We start from the raw sequence: 18,033 nt of genomic DNA, 5'->3' as shown, positions 1-18,033 counted from the left end.
CATTTTATTGATTTTTACCTGTTTGTTTCAAATAGTTAAAGAGACTTTCATGCTTCCGTATCTGAAACTTTTTGGTTACATATCACAATAGATCACTATTAGGAAGGAAAAAGCTAGTCTGGCCTGCAGTTACTATTTACTGCCATTACGTATATTTAATAATTGTGAAGTCACTGAAAATAATAATAAGATATAAATAGAATTTTACGGAACCTCTCAAAGGATAAAAAGGCAAGAGATATGAAAGGGTTAAGATTACGTTGCCTAATTTTGGTCAGAGTACCTTTTTTTTTGTTTTAATTTAATTTTATTTATAAAAAGGAAACACTGACAGAGCCATTGGATAGGAGGGGTGCAACTCCACACAATTCCCACCACCAGAATTCTGTATCCCACCCTCTCCCTTGATAGCTTTCCTATTCTTTATTTCCTGCCTAATGTGATTTTCCTCATTACAAATAAAAAATATTCTTTTTAAAACAAAGAATAGATTGGCCGACTTTTTAACTATGAAATTTTCTATGTCTCACCGCACTCAGACCCAAAGCTGTATTATATAAAGTGAAGGGAGGGGTAATTAGAGGGTATTGGACATGGCTAACCTCGTAATATTTTGAAAAATCTTTCATTTCTTACAAAGGCACAAACTACAAAATGAATATAATGTTGCAAATATGGAGTTTTCAATGAACGGTGTAAACAAATGACTGAGTGTCTCGTATGGAAGAGAGAAACAGCAGCTTTTCAGTTAATGTCGATTTTAGCAGGCCAATTTCCCCTTCAAGCCTTAAGACTATGCCGCCAGCATGAAGGAGGCCAGCAGTCACACAGAGTGCCAAGGATTGTGTGAGTGGCAGCAATGGGAACTAGCCAGGCCACACCGCAGTGCTTCCTCTACATGTTCCAAAAGTCACCGAAACAGAAGAGGCCTTGCAACTGCAGCACTAGCGTCCGTCCAGTCACACGACATACATAGCACACAACCAGATAGCAAGTTCCTGCCAGGAGGACACTAATGTGCGTGCCAGACAGACGCTGATGAATATGAGACTTAGATTTGGGGTGACACTTGCTATTCAGAGAACCTGAACTTGGTTAATGGCTAAGTTTCATGAGCATTTTTGTTCATGAAAAATCTTGAAATAGACATCGAAGTACCAAACATCTAAAGTACCTAACCCTAAGCAAACAAAAAAAGAACCAGTTGTTATCACTAGCACTTTTGTGATGTAGAGGTAATTTCTACCAAGATCTACTTCTGCTACTCAGAATTATCAACACAGCTTCACAAGCACCTTAAAAGCCAAGTCTGGGGCGGGGCAGATAGCATAATGGTTATGCAAACAGACTGTCATGCCTGAGGCTCCAAAGTCCCAGGTTCAATTCCCTGCACCACCATAAGCCAGAGCTGCATCTCTCTCAAAAATAAAATAAATAAATAAGTAAGTAAGTAAGTAAAAAGCCAAGTGTGCACAGCCTACTGTGTAGCTAGCTCTCGAACAATCAGCGTGCGTCTCCCATGTGGGGAGGCAGCCTCTACCAAGTCTGCTTCCTACAAGACACAGGAACTCATCCTAGAAGAGTCTGTTTTCCTCCCATAGTTCTACCTATGACTATTTAATTGTAATATGTGTTTATAGTTTAGTTTAGAGTCTGAACTGCCCGCCTGATCTTGTTATCTTCTATTGTTGTAATTATCATAACCACTGATGGTGACCACTGACAGACAATTCTCCCTAATTCTGCAGGTTTCTCTCCTCCACAGATTAAACTTGAGACTGAGCATGAGGGGGACTGTCTTAACCATCACACCAATGTAATAATAGCAGATGACAAGACTGTTACTGCCTGAATTTAGGCAACGTAAGGCCAAAGCTCCTGGGGAGCACCTCTCAGACTGATCAAAATTACGTAATTCTTTTCTTTAGGCAAAGAAATGCCTGCATGTAAATCATTCTATATATTGAGAAATGTTAGGGCAAGCCTACAAAATAACTCCTTTTTTTTTTTTTTTTGCCTCTAGGGTTATCGCTGGGACTTGGTGCCTGCACAACGAACCCACTGCTCCTAGAAGCCATTTCCCCCCCATTTTTGTTGCCCTTGTTGTTATTATTGTTATTGTTGTTGGATAGGACAGAGAGAAATCAAGAGAGGAGAAGACAGAGGGGGAGAGAAAGATAGAGACACCTACAGACCTGCTTCACTGCCCTTGAAGTGAGTCCCCTGCAGTTGGGGAGCTGGAGCCTCAAATTAGTGTCATGTGCGCTTGACTTGCTGCCCTACCGCCCTGCCCCCACTCTCAATATTTATATTTTCACACCAGAGCGCTCATACTTGAAGTGGGGTGCGCAGTTTATAAATGCAGGTTGAAGCCTCACCCCTGTGCCGTAGTGTCCTTCCTTCTCTCTCAGTCTGTCTCTTTTTACTGCAGCCCCAGCAATCACCACAAAAGAAAAAAAAGTACTGAAAGACTAACTCAAAGTGTGTACCTTGAGTTTGTTTACTGTGTAGTAAACAAAACTAAAACCAAAGTTAAGTTACTCTTCCAACCCTATGAGAACAGCTGTCTAATGAAAGCTATCAAGCACCTAACTCTGTTGTGATGAGTGGCTATATGAAGATAATATATAAAGACAATAAAAATCAAGAGCCAGAGTTAACAGACTGTAATTGCTAATAACAGCCAAAGGAAAAAAGCTTCTCAATATAGCTTTCCAAGAATGCTTTATGCTTCTAAAACTTAATAAATGCGGTGGTTAATTAAGATTATGCAGATGCCACCCTAGCCACCACCATAAACAAGAGCTGAGTAGTGCTCTGGCATTTTGGGGGGTGGGGGAGAAAAAAACATGTAGTTTAAAGTGAGCAACACGAACATTCTATCAATTCTCCCATAATATTAAAAAAACATATAGTGGTCCAGGAGGTGGTGCAGTGGATAGGACTCTAAAATTTAGACTGTATTAACCTAAACGTTACATGGTTTTGTCTTTATTTAGTATTATTATCAGTGGGGGTTGGGAGGAGTGGCATAGTAAAGTGTTGGGTTCTCAAGGATGAGGTCTCAGCTTTAATTCCTGGCATTGTATGTGCCAAAGTGATGTTCTGGTTCACTCTATCTCTCATAAATAAGGTTGTTTGTTTGTTTGCCTATAAGAGGCAGAGGGAGAGAGTGGAAAAGACAGCCCCACACAGCACCACAACTCCCTTCTCCATGTGGTGAAGGCAGGGCTAGAACCTGGGTTGCAGACATGGCAGAGTAGCACACTCGTTAAGTGAACTATAAATACACCAATCTTTTTTCTTTTTCTCCTTAAATTGGACAAGATAATCTCTAAATCCTTTCCACTCTCAAGATTTATTCTTTTATAGTTTTGTTGTCTCTTTTCAGTTTTTGGCTTAGAAAACAAAAGGGCAAAACAACTAAATACCAATCTAACTTGGTTACTATTTTGGCCGCAGGCCTCTGAATAAAACGTCATTCCTCAGTGATTCATGCGGATAGTGGGATAGTGCCATGTACCTATTGCTTCTTTCACATTTCTTGAACAGTATTATACCAAAAAGAATCAGCTTTCTTCTATCTAGGTCCCCACCCTGCAAACTGAAATGATTAAGACCAATACAGAATTAGACATTATGAGCAGTTGCTAGGAACATCACAAATAGCTTTATAGAAGAAAATCTGATTGTCATCATAGACTTTCCATCCCCAAGAGAAAACTGCATAATAGCATGCAAAATCATGCTTTCTAATAATGACATATGCCTTAAAGGGGCAAGTTTTTTTTTTTCTCCCTCCAGGGTTATTGCTGGGCTCGGTGCCTGCACCATGAATCCACCGCTCCTGGAGGCCATTTTTCCCCCTTTTTGTTGCCCTAGTTGTTGGAGCCTCGTTGCGGTTATTATTGCCATTGTTGACGTTGCTTTGTTGTTGGATAGGACAGAGAGAAATGGAGAGAGGAGGGGAAGACAGAGAGAGAGGGGAGAGAAAGATAGACACCTGCAGACCTGCTTCACCGCCCGTGAAGCGACTCAAAGGGGCAAGTTTTAAATGTGAAAGCAATGAAAACAATACTTAAAGCACAAAGCACAAGAACCCTTGAGGAATATTTTGTAAAAGCCTAGTTTCACTAAGTTTAGCCTAAAACTATGAGTAGCACCAAATTTACTCCTTAAGAATTACACAATATTTAGAAACTATAAACTACAAATAGTGTTTTCTAAGGATATATTAAAAGTCCAGTGAAGCCTATATTTTATTACAGGAACTATTAAGATTCCTGGTATTTTATCTTCCATTCTTGCACTATCATTTTTTAGACACCATATAGGAAATGTGATAAAAGGGTGAATTGAATGGCAGGAATTTACCCTGGAAACCATTATTTAGTTCTGTGACTATCAATCCTCATTATCTATAATCATATACACAACTTCAACATAGTAAATTGTACTTAAAAAAACACTTTAAATTACAAGAGAATCTAGATTTGTAAAATGTGGATTTTCAAATATTTTTCTTTTATAGACTACCTACCCCATTCTATTAAAGCAAGAAATGGCTTTCTTTAAAAATACGTTACTTTGATTTTACCCTACAACTTAGATGGGAACTTCTCCCCAACCCCCACACCCTCTTCCTTCTTTTTCACTCTTACTGACTAATAAATATATCTTTTTACAAAATTGCTTCCAGGGATTTTTTTTAAAGCAAACTCATTTCTAGAAGTAAATTTCAAACTGAAAATACGAAAAAAAAAATTTTTAATAATAAGTTCAAAGTGACGAAAGTGCCACCTACAGTTAACTATGGAAACAAGACTAACAGTGTTAATCCTACTTTTGAAGTTGAATTTTTAATTTGGCATTCCTTGTCAGAGCAGTTTACTTTAAAAGTAAGACAAGTAGAAAATAGCAATTATTTTGTCTGATTCTAAACTTACTCATAGGAAAGACTAAGTACGAAATAATGAAACAAATTATTCTAAATCTCTCATATACTAGATTTTAATTAGTAGATACAGGTGCATCAGTTGTGATGCTAAGATTTTATAAGTGCGCAAACCAGTATATAAAAACAGGAAAAAAGTGCTCCCTGATAAATCAAATTTTAAATGTACTGATACAAAAAAAGAAACTTTAGAGCCCTCAGATGGTAGTTTCCTGACCAAATGAATCATTAATCATGTTAACAGTTCAGATAAGCTTAAAAATGGAAATGAGAAACTTCAATCAAAAGAGTACACAGCTAGACTAAAAGAGAAATGTTTCAAAATCATCTTTCTCTACTTTTTACTTGCAAGGAGATAAAAAAATAGTGAAAAATACTCTGGGGAAAAATATACAGTTATCTGTAGGGCCAAAACAAGACACAGAAACAACGGGTCTAGGTTCTCCTTTCCTTTCCTTTTTGTTTGACTTCAAACATTATCATCTTCTGTTCGCTTTCCATTTTTAGGACATTCTTAGGAACCAAATGTCCCTTATCTGAACTTTACCAGATCGTGTTGGAAATCAATTTTTCAGATGAAATTTAAGTGTGAGGTTTGTTTTATATGAACCACTTACTCCTTTCAGGACAGGGAAGCGCCATTCAGAAAGATGACAGGGAGAAAGCTTTATCTGAGGAGCTGCGATGGGGCAGGTCTCCAGCAAATGTACTATAGTTGTAGGGATTTACTTCCAGTCAGAAGCACTGACCGTCAACTGAACAATTCTCTTCCATTTTATATCACGGGACCAAAAGGTTTTGGCATAGTTTTAGACAAGATTATAACTGATATTATACTAAAGGTCGTTAGAATTCTCACATGAGAAATAGTTTTTATCAAGCATGCATCCACATGTGAAAGTATTTCCTGAAAAGCAAATTCAGCATCCTGAACAACTGTAGTGATTATCTCATTATTAAATTTGGTGGCAATGACAACACTGTATTACTTCAATTATATACTGAGATCTCATAAAGCCTGAGTTTTTTTGTTTTTTTTTAAAATGCTTCATCAATAGCAAATCATCTATCTCTATACAGTATCAGAAAATACTGTAATGGTAACTCTCATGTTGGCTTGAAAAGCAGCACTAAGAGAAAAGATCACCACACAAAGGTTATCCAAACAAAATGTTTCCCATGCTAAGGATGCATGTGGTCCTTATTCTATGACTACCTTAAATACTCAATAGTTTTGTATTCCAATCTAGTGTTCATACTAAGCCCTCAAATTTGGTAAAAGTCCAAGTCAATTGTTTTTCTTAAGAAGATGATATATTTTGGAACTAATGTATAACTTTGAGTTAAGTACTACTCAACTCCAGGGTATATGCAAAATACTCAGTTATCAGGGCTTATCAACTTCTATAAAATCATAAATGACAAAGCCTAAGGTGGTAGGATTCTAGCAATAAACACAGCTTAAGTATACCATCTTTCTCATGAACAGCGCTTCTCTGTTTAAGAAAAGCTCATCTTTGAATTATGCCTACTCACATGAAAAACTGGGAACCATTGGTATGTTTCCCTCGATTTGCCATTGACAAAAGGAATGCTCTGTCATGTTTGAGAATAAAGTTTTCATCTGTTTGAAGAAAACACAAATTTGTCAGTCTCCAATTACAAGCCACTTTTCAGATGCAAGGTTCACAGTAGTAAACAGAAAACCAAAGGGTGAGATTCTTCTTCTGGTCAGTACAGTTACTTGGCTGAGTATTCAGAAATAAGATCTGACTGATCGATCAACAAAAGCATAAAAGACAAAAACTACTACTGAAAGCCTTGAAGAAAAATACATTTAACACTTTATACAAACAGCCTTAGAACAGTCACTTTTAATAGGAACATACTTTGGCTAAATGATATTTAAGCTATCAACCTTCAAGAAAAACTAGCAAAAAAATTTTAGAAAACCTTCAGAGTGAAGTTCATTTTCTCCAAATTTCCTACAGGACAATACATGAAAGAAATTTAATAATCCTCTTATGAACTTAAGTTCTATATGGCAAATTTATTACTCAAATGAACCGAAGCTAGATCATGAGAGCAAAGAACAGTTTTGAAAAACTACATAAACTAAGTTGTCGGGACATGCCTAAATTAAATTAGCTACACGAATCCCTTCTTATTAACAGGAACACAAAATTATCTAGGAATGTTCCAGGAAAACAAAAAGGTCAGTGGAAAATACAATAACCACACTGAAGTGGAGTATAGTTTCAAACTGTTTCATTAACAGAACCAGCTAAAAGAGCTGTTTCCTACTAGTTCAAAGGTAAAATAACCATTAAAAAATTGCTTAAAGATTCATTTCAGCAAATGTATCACCAACACTAATGCATGTTTCCTTTTAACATTTATACAAATAAATCTTTCTTTAGAGTAAACAGAAACATAGAAAAAAATGTTTTTAAATGATTACCTTGGGAACAGGCTTCTGAAAACCAGTAGTACTTCATTTTCCCCCAAAAGAAATATAAAAACTATTATAACACTGTAGCTATTATGGTGGTAAGACCTAATAATATTGGCTCCTCTTATAAATCTCTGAAACGGACTTTTCTAAGGCTTTTTGGGGCAAGTGCAATAGTTAGATTTACACAAATTATCTACTGTAAGAATGAAACATAATTACATAGTCTTAGAATACAAAAGAATACATACAAACCTTGTAGAAGAAGGAAATACCAACTTTTATTCAAACACAATGCTTGGTTTAGGAAAGAGAAAAACACAACTAGGTTCTTTTCCCTGATATGGAACTAATAACCCATTAGGCAAAAGAAAAAAAGATAAAGCAGCACATAATGGAATAGTAGACAGAATTTTCCAAGTCTTCAAGCAATACAGAAATTCAGCCACAGCCTGACCCAGACTGTCCATCAATTTATTAGGAAGGGTGCAAGGGAACAGAATTGGAGTTTGTGTTACTGAGCTTTGTTCTCTTACCTTTTCATTTTGCAAAAGACCACATTCTCTATAAACAAAAGAATATGTTGACAGTTTTAGGCAGGAAGATAGGAGTTTTCATGTATATAGTTGCCTAACCTCCATGCTGAAAGTCATGTCTAGCCATAAAGTTAGCCTTAATTAATCTTGTAAATTAAAGTTATGTATTACAATATAGTTTATCCCCAAGTTCATGCAAATAAAGTCTCCTCATGCAGCATTAGTTTCATGCAAAAAGTGAACTATAAGTAAACCTCTTCTCATTAAAAGTACAGTCAAAACTGCTTTAGTATCAGAACTGAAACAGAAGACCACAAACCATTAAACCTTACCTTTAAAATATCCTCCATAAATGGATTCTCCACCTTTTCCATTACCTATAAATAATGAGCTACATTCAATTATAGTGAAAATAAATATCTAATAGACATAAGTCAGGTTTTATGGTTTCAATTCGCAGATGGAGTGACACCTCGTGATTGTTGCAATCAATTTTAAAGATCCTGGGGGTCAGTTCAGCCTATGGAATGTGGGAACCTTCTGAGTGAGGTGGTGATGTGGGACGACCAAGGATAGCACCAGGATGGTAGAGTTAAGCTTTGATGTCTCTCCTTCTCTCCCTCTTAAAGAATAATAATAATAATAAAATTGTTGATCAGGGAGGTCGCTCAGTGCTATCCAATGTGCCTAAGACTCTGGGTTCCTTCCCCAGTGCTATGTTAAAAAGAAAAAAAAAATCCTCAGTTCAACTCATCTTTAAAATAAAGTGAATCCTAAAACAATAAATATGATTTTAAACCCACATTCTAGGAGCTGGGAGACTGAACAAGCAGCAGAGTGAGGCCCTGGAGCCACACTGAAGCAGGAGCAGGCGTTCAATGAAGCGTCCTGTGAGCGGTGAAGCAGGGCTGTTTGGTCTCTTCCTCTCTATTCTCTCTCAGTTAGTGAAAACAAAGTCTGACTGGAGTGGTGATATATGCCATGTGTGAGGTCCTGGCGCAGAAAAATGATTTTTATGATTCATTTATGTCAGAAAGTACTTACACCAACAAAATTCTAAAATAGAAAAATAGTCAGACAGCGTTTGGGTATTTGTTGCAAGGGAATTCAAGTAACTATAAGATAACCAAGATTTTAGGGAGTCGGGCAGTAGGTAGCGCAGCAGGTTAAGCGCACGTGGTGCAAAGTGCAAGGACCCGCATAAGGATCCCGGTTCAAATCCTCAGCTCCCCACCTGCAGGGGAGTTGCTTCACAGGTGGTGAAGCAGGTCTGCAGGTGTCTGTCTTTCTCTCCCCCTCTCTGTCATCCCCTCCTGTCTCCATTTCTCTGTCCTATCTAAGAACGAGGACAATGATAATAACTACAACAAGGGCAACAAAAGGGAATAAATAAATAAATATTTTTTAAAAAGTCTTTTAAAAAAAAGGTAACTAAGATTTTATAAAGACAGTAATTGGTGGTGCAGCAAGGTTAAGCGCACACAGTACGTAGCGCAAGGACCCACTCAAGGATCCCGGTTCAAGCCTCCGGCTCCCCACTTGCAGGGGAGTCTCTTCACAAGCCGTGAAGCAGGTCTGCAGGTGTCTGTCTTTCTCTTCCCCTTTGTCTTCCCCTCCTCTCTCCATTTCTCTGTCCTCGCCAACAACAACAACAACAACAACAGCAACAGGAACAACAATAACAAGGGCAAGAGAATGGGAAAAGTGGCCTCCAGGAGCAGTGGATTTGTAGTGCAGGCACCGAGACTCAGCGATAACCCTGGAGGCAAAAAAAAAAGGGGGGGAAGGGGTATTGCTCTATCCTTTGAGATAGCTCAAAGGATAGAGCACATACTTTGCTGAGAATGAGGTCCTGGCTTTGATTCCTGGCACCATGTGGGAGCACCATGGACAGCACCAACGAGAACTCTGTTTTGGTGTCTCTCTGCCTTTTCCACACCTCTCTCTCTCTCTCTAAGTATATAGAATAAACCTGGGTTCGGGAAACTGGTCAGGGTATCTTGCATGTACAAGGTGCTCCGTTTATTCCTGGGCATCACTTTACAAAAATCATACAAAAACAAAGCATCTTCGTATTTTACATTTTTATACATTCTCTGTCTACAACATTTATTCAACCAACAAGTATTCACTGAATAGTTCTATCATGCTATAAAGTGGCAATATTTACAATGAAAGGTCTGCTTTAGAAATTGATAGACAGAGTTATTAGGAACAGAACTTTTAGCTCTACCTTCACTGAAGTCCCCACCCTGAATCATAAAGTTTTTAACCACACGATGGAATGTAGAACCTTTATAACATAACTTCTTCCCTGTTGTTTTCCCAAGGCCTTTCTCCCCTAGAAAGAGAAAAGAAATGAAGTTTAGCTACAAACACATCCATTCATGGACAGTGCCACCCAGTTGATTCTGTGTCAAATCTCTTCTGTAATGTGGGTACTTTCAGAGACAGAAGTAGCAACAATTTTTAAAAGTTTAATGATTTAAAACATACACTCAAGCAAAATAAATAATACAGTATAGCACTGAAGTGTTAAACTACAATAGTACACACTACCAGAGAAAAGAAAAATGAAAAAATGGTGATCAGGGTTAGGGAGATAGTTACTGGCTATGCAAAATGACTTCCACACCTGAGGTTCTGAGGTTCCAGATCAGATCCCCAGCTCCACCTACAAGCCAGAGCTGAACAGTGCTCTGGCTTGTATCTTGCTCTGTGTATCTCTCATTTAAATAACAAACAACCACAACTCGAGCAAAAATACAATCAATTATTGTGTATTTATATCCATGTAGGCATTAAAGTTTTAACCTATCATTTCTAATTTTTGATTTATTTGTAATACTAAGGTCTTGCATGTGTGTGATTTCCCCATTCCTGGGTGAACACTTTCTCCTCTTTATGCCACCAGGATCATTACTGGGGTGTTGACCAGAGACTTCAAGCCAGGTGCCTTCTCCTGGGCACACCACTGCTTCCCCCTAGTGAGCCTTTTCATTCATTCTTTTTATTTCAGGTGAAAGGTAGTAGGGGTGCAGAGCACATCATTGCTTCCCCACCCATGAAGCTCCCTTTGGGCTATCTCTGGTGATCCCAACTGACACAGGGGCTTAAGCCCAGGGCCTTGCACAGGGTGAGGTATACACACTACTGGGTAAGCTATCTTCTGGCCCCTGTTGTTTTTATTTTAAAAGTAACAGTATAGGTATTCTCCCCACTTTTCTGCTTATTGGAAGTAACACATCTGGGGCTGGGTGGTGGTGCACCTGGTTGAGGCACAGGTGTGCAAGGATCCAAGTTTGAGACTCCAGTCCCCACCCAACTGCAGAGGGAAAGCTTTGTAAGTGGTGAAGCAGTGCTGCAGGTGTCTGTCTGTCTCTCTCCCTCTCTATCACTTCCTTCCCTCTCGATTTCTATCTCTATCCAATAAATAAATGATTCAACAAAAAAAATTTAAAGAAAAACATTTAAACAAAGAACTTCTATTGTCTATCTGCTAATCCAGGAGTGGGGGATCTTTTTTCTGCCAAGGGTTGGTTCATTTGTATATTTATAACACTGCCATACAAAATGATCAAATTTAAGTTGCTATGAAAAAGCTCCTAGACACACAGAGTTGTGAATCTGGCCTGAGGTTGCACTGGCAGGACCAGACCAATGATTTTGCAGATTGGATGTTCCCTTCCCCTGTTGTAATACTAAATTTCCTGTGAATGTGAAATGATGTCTGTGTTAAAATTACTGAATTTGAGTCCAGGGAGATAGAATTAGAGCTCATGTCTTGCATGCCTGAGTAACCGGGTTCAAGCCCTAGCACTGCCATATACCACCACTGAGTGGTATTGCTCTGGTCTCTCTGCTCACATAAAAATAAATCTAAATGGGCGCAGTGGGTTAAGCGCACACAGCATGAAGCGCAAGCACCGGCCTAAGGATCCTGCTTCGAGCCCCCAGCTCCCCACCTGCAAACGGGTTGCTTCACAGGCAGTGAAGCAGGTTTGCAGGTGTCTGTCTTTCTCTCCCTGTCTTCCCCTCCTCTCCCCATTTCTCTCTGTCCTCTCCAACAACAGCAATGACAAGGGCAACAAAAATGGGGAAATTGGCAGTAACCCTGGAGGCAAAAAAAAAGGGGGGGCACTGGAAGACAGCTCACCCTGATGAAGAAAAGCTGGGATAAGCCCGATATCACCACCTAAGAACACCATGCAAGGGGGGAACATTATTCTCTGCCTCTCCTCACAATCTATCTTTAAAAAATAGTAATAGGTCCAAAGGGAGTAATACATCACGCAGACATAATGCCCCAGTGAAAACTCAGGCAGCAATAAAAGAGAAGAAACCAAAGTACTTTAATTTGTTAAAAGCTGTATCAAAGTTTTGAATTTGTCATTTTTTTTTATAAATAACTTATTTCTTTATTGGGGAATTAATGTTATACATTCAACAGTAAATACAATAGTTTGTACATGCATAATATTCCCCAGTTTCCCATTTAACAGCACAACCCCCACTATGTCATTTATCATCCTTCATGGACCTGTATTCTCCCCACCCACCCACCCCAGAGTCTTTTACTTGGGTGCAATACGCCAATTCCATTTCAGGTTCTACTTGTGTTTTCTTTTCTGATCTTATTTTTCAATTTCTGCCTGAGAGTTAGATCATCCCATATTCAGCCTTCTGTTTCTGACTTACTTCACTCAACATGATTTTTTCAAGGTCCATCCAAGATCGGCTGAAAACGGTGAGGTCACCATTTTTTTACAGCTGAGTAGTATTCCATTGTGTATCTAGACCACAACTTGCTCAGCCACTCATCTGTTGTTGGACATCTGGATTGCTTCCAGGTTTTGGCTATTACAAATTGTGCTGCCAAGAACATATGTGTACACAGATCTTTTTGGATGGATGTGTTGGGTTCCTTAGGATATATCCCCAGGAGAGGGATTGCAGGGTCATAGGGTAGGTCCATTTCTAGCCTACTGAGAGTTCTCCAGAGTGTTCTCCACAGAGGTTGGACCAACTGACATTCCCACCAGCAGTGCAGGAGGGCTCCTTTGACCCCACACCCTCTCCAGCATTTGCTGCTGTTACCTGTTCTGATGTATGACATTCTCACAGGAGTGAAGTGATATCTCATTGTTGTCTTTATTATATTTATTTTATTTTTGAGAGAGATGCAGAGAGATAAAGACACAGAGATAAACACCAGAGCACTGCTCAGCACTGGCTTATGGTGGTGTGGGGAACTGAACCTGGGAGAATTGAACCTGGGACTTTTGAGCCTCAGGCATGAGAGTCTCTTTGCATAACCATTATGCTATCTACCCCCACCCTGGAGTAAACTTTCTAAAACATCGGAGAAGAGTGAAGGGACTGTATAAACACAGATAGAAAAGATAGAAAATAATTATTTTTTAAAAAGTACTAGGCAAGATAAATTTTAAAAAATGAAAAAGGTGAACTCTTGAAAGAAGGATGATTTTGACCATTAAGCATATGAATTTTGGATCTTATATAAAACCTTTTTTTCGGGGGAGGGGGAATGCTATCCTGATCTAACAGTGAAAATAAGATATACATTTGTTAAATTCATTTCATAGGATCTACTCTGTTAAACAAGACAAAACTAAAACTGTAAGCCATGACTTCTCATTGGAAATATAGATTTTTTTTTTTTTTCTTTTTAAACCAGAGCACTGCTTAGTTCTGCCTTATGGTAGTACTTGGTGTCCCAAGCATGAGAGGTTCTTTTTTTTTTAATTGATTTTTTTTTTTTTTTTGCATGGCCATTATGCTATTTCCCCAGCCCTCGTTGGAAATAACTTAATAATTCACTTACCTGAGCACAGGCAAAGGAAGTTTTTGCATGTTTTCGGACATATGTCTGAGAAGAGCTGAAACATAATACGACCAACTGAAAGAAAACACATGAAAAGCAAGGTTAGCAAACTGACTAGATACATCACACTAATGTGGGAGTAATAAACAGAATGAATAAACTAGTAAACCCATTTTTGGTTTTCCTCCTTTTTCTTTTGGAGAAACAGAGAAATTGAGAGGGGAGAAAGAGAATTTTATTTATTTTCAATTTGTGTATTTATTTTTTTGTCTCCAAGGTTACTGTTGGAGTTTGGTGTCTGCACTATATGAATCCACTGCTCCTGAAGGCCATTTTTTCCCCCTTTAGTTGCCCTTGTTGTTTATCGTTGTTATTGCTGTTGCTGTTGTTGGATAGGGAGAGAGAAATGGAGAGGAGGGGGAGACAGAGAGGGGGAGAGAAAGACACCTGCAGACATGCTTCACTGCTTATGAGGTGACCACCACCCCCACAGATGGCATCTTTATGCCAGTACTTGCACTTTGTGCCATGCGCGCTTAACCTACTGCACCACTGGCCCCCTTTAACACAAATGTTTAAAAGAATTTGGGACTGAGTGGTAGCACAACTGGTAGAGCACACATATTACCATGCATGAGGACCAGGGTTCAAGCCCCCTGCATGATGAATCTACTGCTCCTGGTGGTTTTTTGTTATTGTTGTTGTTGGTAGAGACAGAAATTGGAAAGGAAAGGGGAGATAAAAAGGGAAAGAGAAAGATAGATATCTGTAGCATTGCTTCACTGCCTCAGATTATCAGAAGCTTCTTCTCTGCAGGTGGGGGCTGGGGGTTTGAACATGGGCTCCTGCACATGGTAGTAAGTGCTTTACTGAATGAACCACTGCCCGCCTCACAGACTTAAAACTAAGTAATAATAATAATAATAATAATAATAGTTTGTTATCACTAGAGCTTCTTCACTCCAGACCAACTTTTCCAGAGAAACAGAGAAAGATAAAGACATCACAGCACCAAAGCTCCTCTCCATATATGCTATCTTGACAGTTGCTTTCAAACTCTTAATTCCTACTTTTGAAAATGTGGATTATGTACTGCAGCGCATTAATGCTGCAGGTGTCTCCCCTCCCCTTTTTTTCTTTATTGGGGGATTAATGGTTTACAGTCAACAGTAAAATACAGTAGTTTGTACATGTGTAACATTTCTCAGTTTTCCACATAACAATTCAATTCAATCCCCTCTAGGTCCTCCTCTGCCATCCTGTTCCAGGACCTGAGCCCTCCCCCACCCCAGAGTCTTTGACTTTGGTGCAGTACACCAAACCCAGTCCAAGTTCTGCTTTGTGCTTTTCAACTTTTTTAATATATATTATTATTAGTGAATTAATAATGATTGACAAGATTGTGGGATAAGAGGGGTACAATACATACAATTCCCACCACCAGCATGCCATATCCCATCCCCTCCATTGGAAGCTTCCCTATTCTTTATTCCTCTGAGAGTATGAACCAAAGATCTCTAAGGGGTGTAGAAAGTGGAGGGTCTGGTTTCTGTAACTGCTTCTCTACTAGACATGGGCATTGATAGGTGGGTCCATACTGCAGATGATCTCTCCTTCTCCCTCTTTACCTCCCCCTTCCCTCTCAACTTGTCTCTATCCAAAATTACACACACACACACACACACAAGAATTGGACTCTCAAGCACAAGGTCCTGAGTTTGATACCCAGCAATGAATAAATTGTTGGGACTGGGGATAGTATGATGGTTATGTAAAAAGAGTTACATGGGAGTCGGGCGGTAGCACAGTGGGTTAAGCACAGGCGGCACAAAGGCAAGGACTGGCTAAGGAGCCTGGTTTGAGCCCATGGCTCCCCACATGCAGGGGAGTTGCTTCATAAGCAGTGAAGCAGGCAGGTCTGCAGGTCTATCTTTCTCTCCCGCTCTCTGTCTTCCCCTCCTCTCTCCATTTCTGTATTATCCAACAACGACAACATCAATAACAACAACAATAATAACTACAACAATGAAACATCAAGGGCAACAAAAGGGAATAAATAATAAATATTTTTTTAAAAAGTTTCATGCTTGAGGTACCAAAGATCCCAGGTTTAATCCTCAGCACCTCCAGAAGCCAGAGCTAACTGAGGAGGTCAGAGAAAAGATCTAGGCCATTTTGGACACCCTCCACCATGTTAGCCACCCTGAACCCAACCAATCAGAGACAAGCAGGAAAGTCCCTGAATATTGAAAAAGGAGAACAGCCCGTTGACCCAAAACCAACTGTTCCCTGTTCTGCATAAACATCCCCACCTGTCCCCACCCTGTGCTAACTATAAAAAGCTGAGATGAAAAATGTTTGGGGTTGCGAGACTTCCCCTGCGTGGAGGCTCTTGGGACCCAAGCTTAAGCTTGCTAATAAGCTTGCTCTTGTACTTGCATGTGACTCTGGACTTCCGTGTGTGTGATCCAGACTGAACCTCTGAGCGTAACACTAAGCATGTTGACAGGGTCCCCACTTTCGTAGCACAACTGACTCCATCTTTTTTAAATGTTTATTTATTATTTATTCACTTTTGTTGCCCTTGTTGTTTTATTGTTGTAGTTATGATTGATGTTGTTTTTGTTGGATAGGACAGAGAGAAATGGAGAGAGATGGGGAAGACAGAGAGGGGAGAGATAGACACCTGCAGACCTGCTTCACGGCCTGTGAAGCGACTCCCCTGCAGGTGGGGAGCTGGGGCCTCAAACCAGGATCCTTAGGCCAGTCCTTGTGCTTAACCTGCTGCACTACCACCTGACTTCTGACTCCATCTTTTAAACTGTTTTTTTAAGTATTTATTTATTCCCTTTGTTGCCCTTGTCTTTTTATTGTTGTAGTTATTCTTATTGTCGTCGTTGTTGGATATGACAGAGAGAAGTAAAGAGAGGAGGGAAAGACAGAGAGGGAGAGAGAAAGATAGATACCTACAGACCTGCAGTCGCCTGTGAAGCAACTCCCCTGCAGGTGGGGAGCTGGGGGCTCGAACTGGGATTCCTACACCAGCCCTTGCGCTCTGCGCCACACAGTCCCAACCCGCTGCGCTACCGCCCAATTCCCATCTTGAATGACTCCATCTTGACCTGAGCCTGAACCTGTGCAACTGCTTCACTTGCCAACAAGAAGTAGATCTTTGTGTTCTGAAATTATTGATTAATTGTTGATTGTTTCCATAACGCATCATCCTGACTGTAACAGACTGCCTTAACCACTGCGTGTTTGGCTTCTGTAACCTAGCTGACTTTCTGCGCCTACCCCTACAAATGGCTGTGCTACACTGAGCTCAGGACTGCACTTTGAGCAGCGCGTTTAGCTGTGAGTGTAGTCACCAGCCAGTGTTGGTATGCTTCATATTGGTTTGGTCTCACTCCCGCATAATGGTGGCCTGAACAGGGACAAGAATCTCGGCTCCACACACTTGCAACAGACCAAAGAAGATCAGATAAGTAAAGCCACAATGGCCTGCTTTTCTACTTATGAAGAGGCTTACAAAGGCCTCTGCCCTTTCTTCATGAGACTGTTTCTCTGTTTCTGGAACATTTCGTTCTGGGCTACACTCTGGTTTCCACCCATGGCCCGCCCGCAGGAGCCGGCTTGCCGCCTGTGGCGCGGGGCATTGGCTGCGGGCTCCCTCCATGCTGCTCGGCCGCCGGGAGCAGGGCGGCAGACATGGTGGGCAGGGCTGCGCCTTCTGCACGGCCAGCCTGCCCGCCCTGCTGCTATGAAGTCTGGGCAGATCCCGGACCACCTGGAGACCGCAGGCTCCCTGCCGAGAGTGGGCTGCCTGGCCGAGATCTTCAGCTCGGCTCTGAAGGCAGAGGAGCTAGAATACGCAGAGATTCGTGCAGTGATGGCAACCTGCAATTGCTGGAAGTGGAGCTGCGTGGGAGGCCACCTCTGGATTGCACACCCCCGAACAACGAAGACAGTGCAGATCTAGATTCGTGTTTAAAATGACATGTCTTCGTAACAAAAGTTTTTCTCCTTGTGTATTGAAGACCATGTTTATGTGTGTGTTTGAAGTTTGGTAAAGATTAATTTTAAGGTTAAAAATGTAGATTTAAGGCTACATTCTTATCAGGCAAAGTTAAATGGAAAAGGTTTTCAACATAATTCTCATAAAGGTAAAATTAACTTACATTTAAAGTCTGAGGTAAAAATTAGTTAAAAGTCAATATATTTTAACTAAGTTGGTCTAAAAAACCTG

The 18,033-nt window shown here is 40.1% G+C and overlaps 1 protein-coding gene across 5 annotated transcripts in view; it reads right to left on the bottom strand.

The window, feature by feature from the left end:
• The window catches only part of NKTR (natural killer cell triggering receptor), an 84,421-nt gene that overhangs the window by 44,918 nt on the left and 21,470 nt on the right, over positions 1-18,033 (bottom strand). For 3 of the 5 annotated variants that reach the window (XM_060180379.1, XM_060180380.1, XM_060180383.1), the window contains exons 3-6: positions 13,788-13,862; positions 10,176-10,283; positions 8,275-8,319; positions 6,491-6,578 (exon numbers count right to left, since the gene is read on the bottom strand). In XM_060180379.1, the coding sequence (XP_060036362.1) occupies positions 6,491-6,578; positions 8,275-8,319; positions 10,176-10,283; positions 13,788-13,862 (316 nt within the window). Of the gene's footprint in view, positions 1-6,490; positions 6,579-7,942; positions 7,971-8,274; positions 8,320-10,175; positions 10,284-13,787; positions 13,863-18,033 lie in introns of those variants that run through there. The other 2 variants (XM_060180381.1, XM_060180382.1) reach the window with 2 other exon arrangements.

The sequence above is a fragment of the Erinaceus europaeus genome, chromosome 21 (assembly GCF_950295315.1).
Source record: "Erinaceus europaeus chromosome 21, mEriEur2.1, whole genome shotgun sequence".
Lineage (NCBI taxonomy): Eukaryota > Metazoa > Chordata > Mammalia > Eulipotyphla > Erinaceidae > Erinaceus > Erinaceus europaeus.
This window is presented reverse-complemented; position numbering and strand designations above follow the sequence as displayed.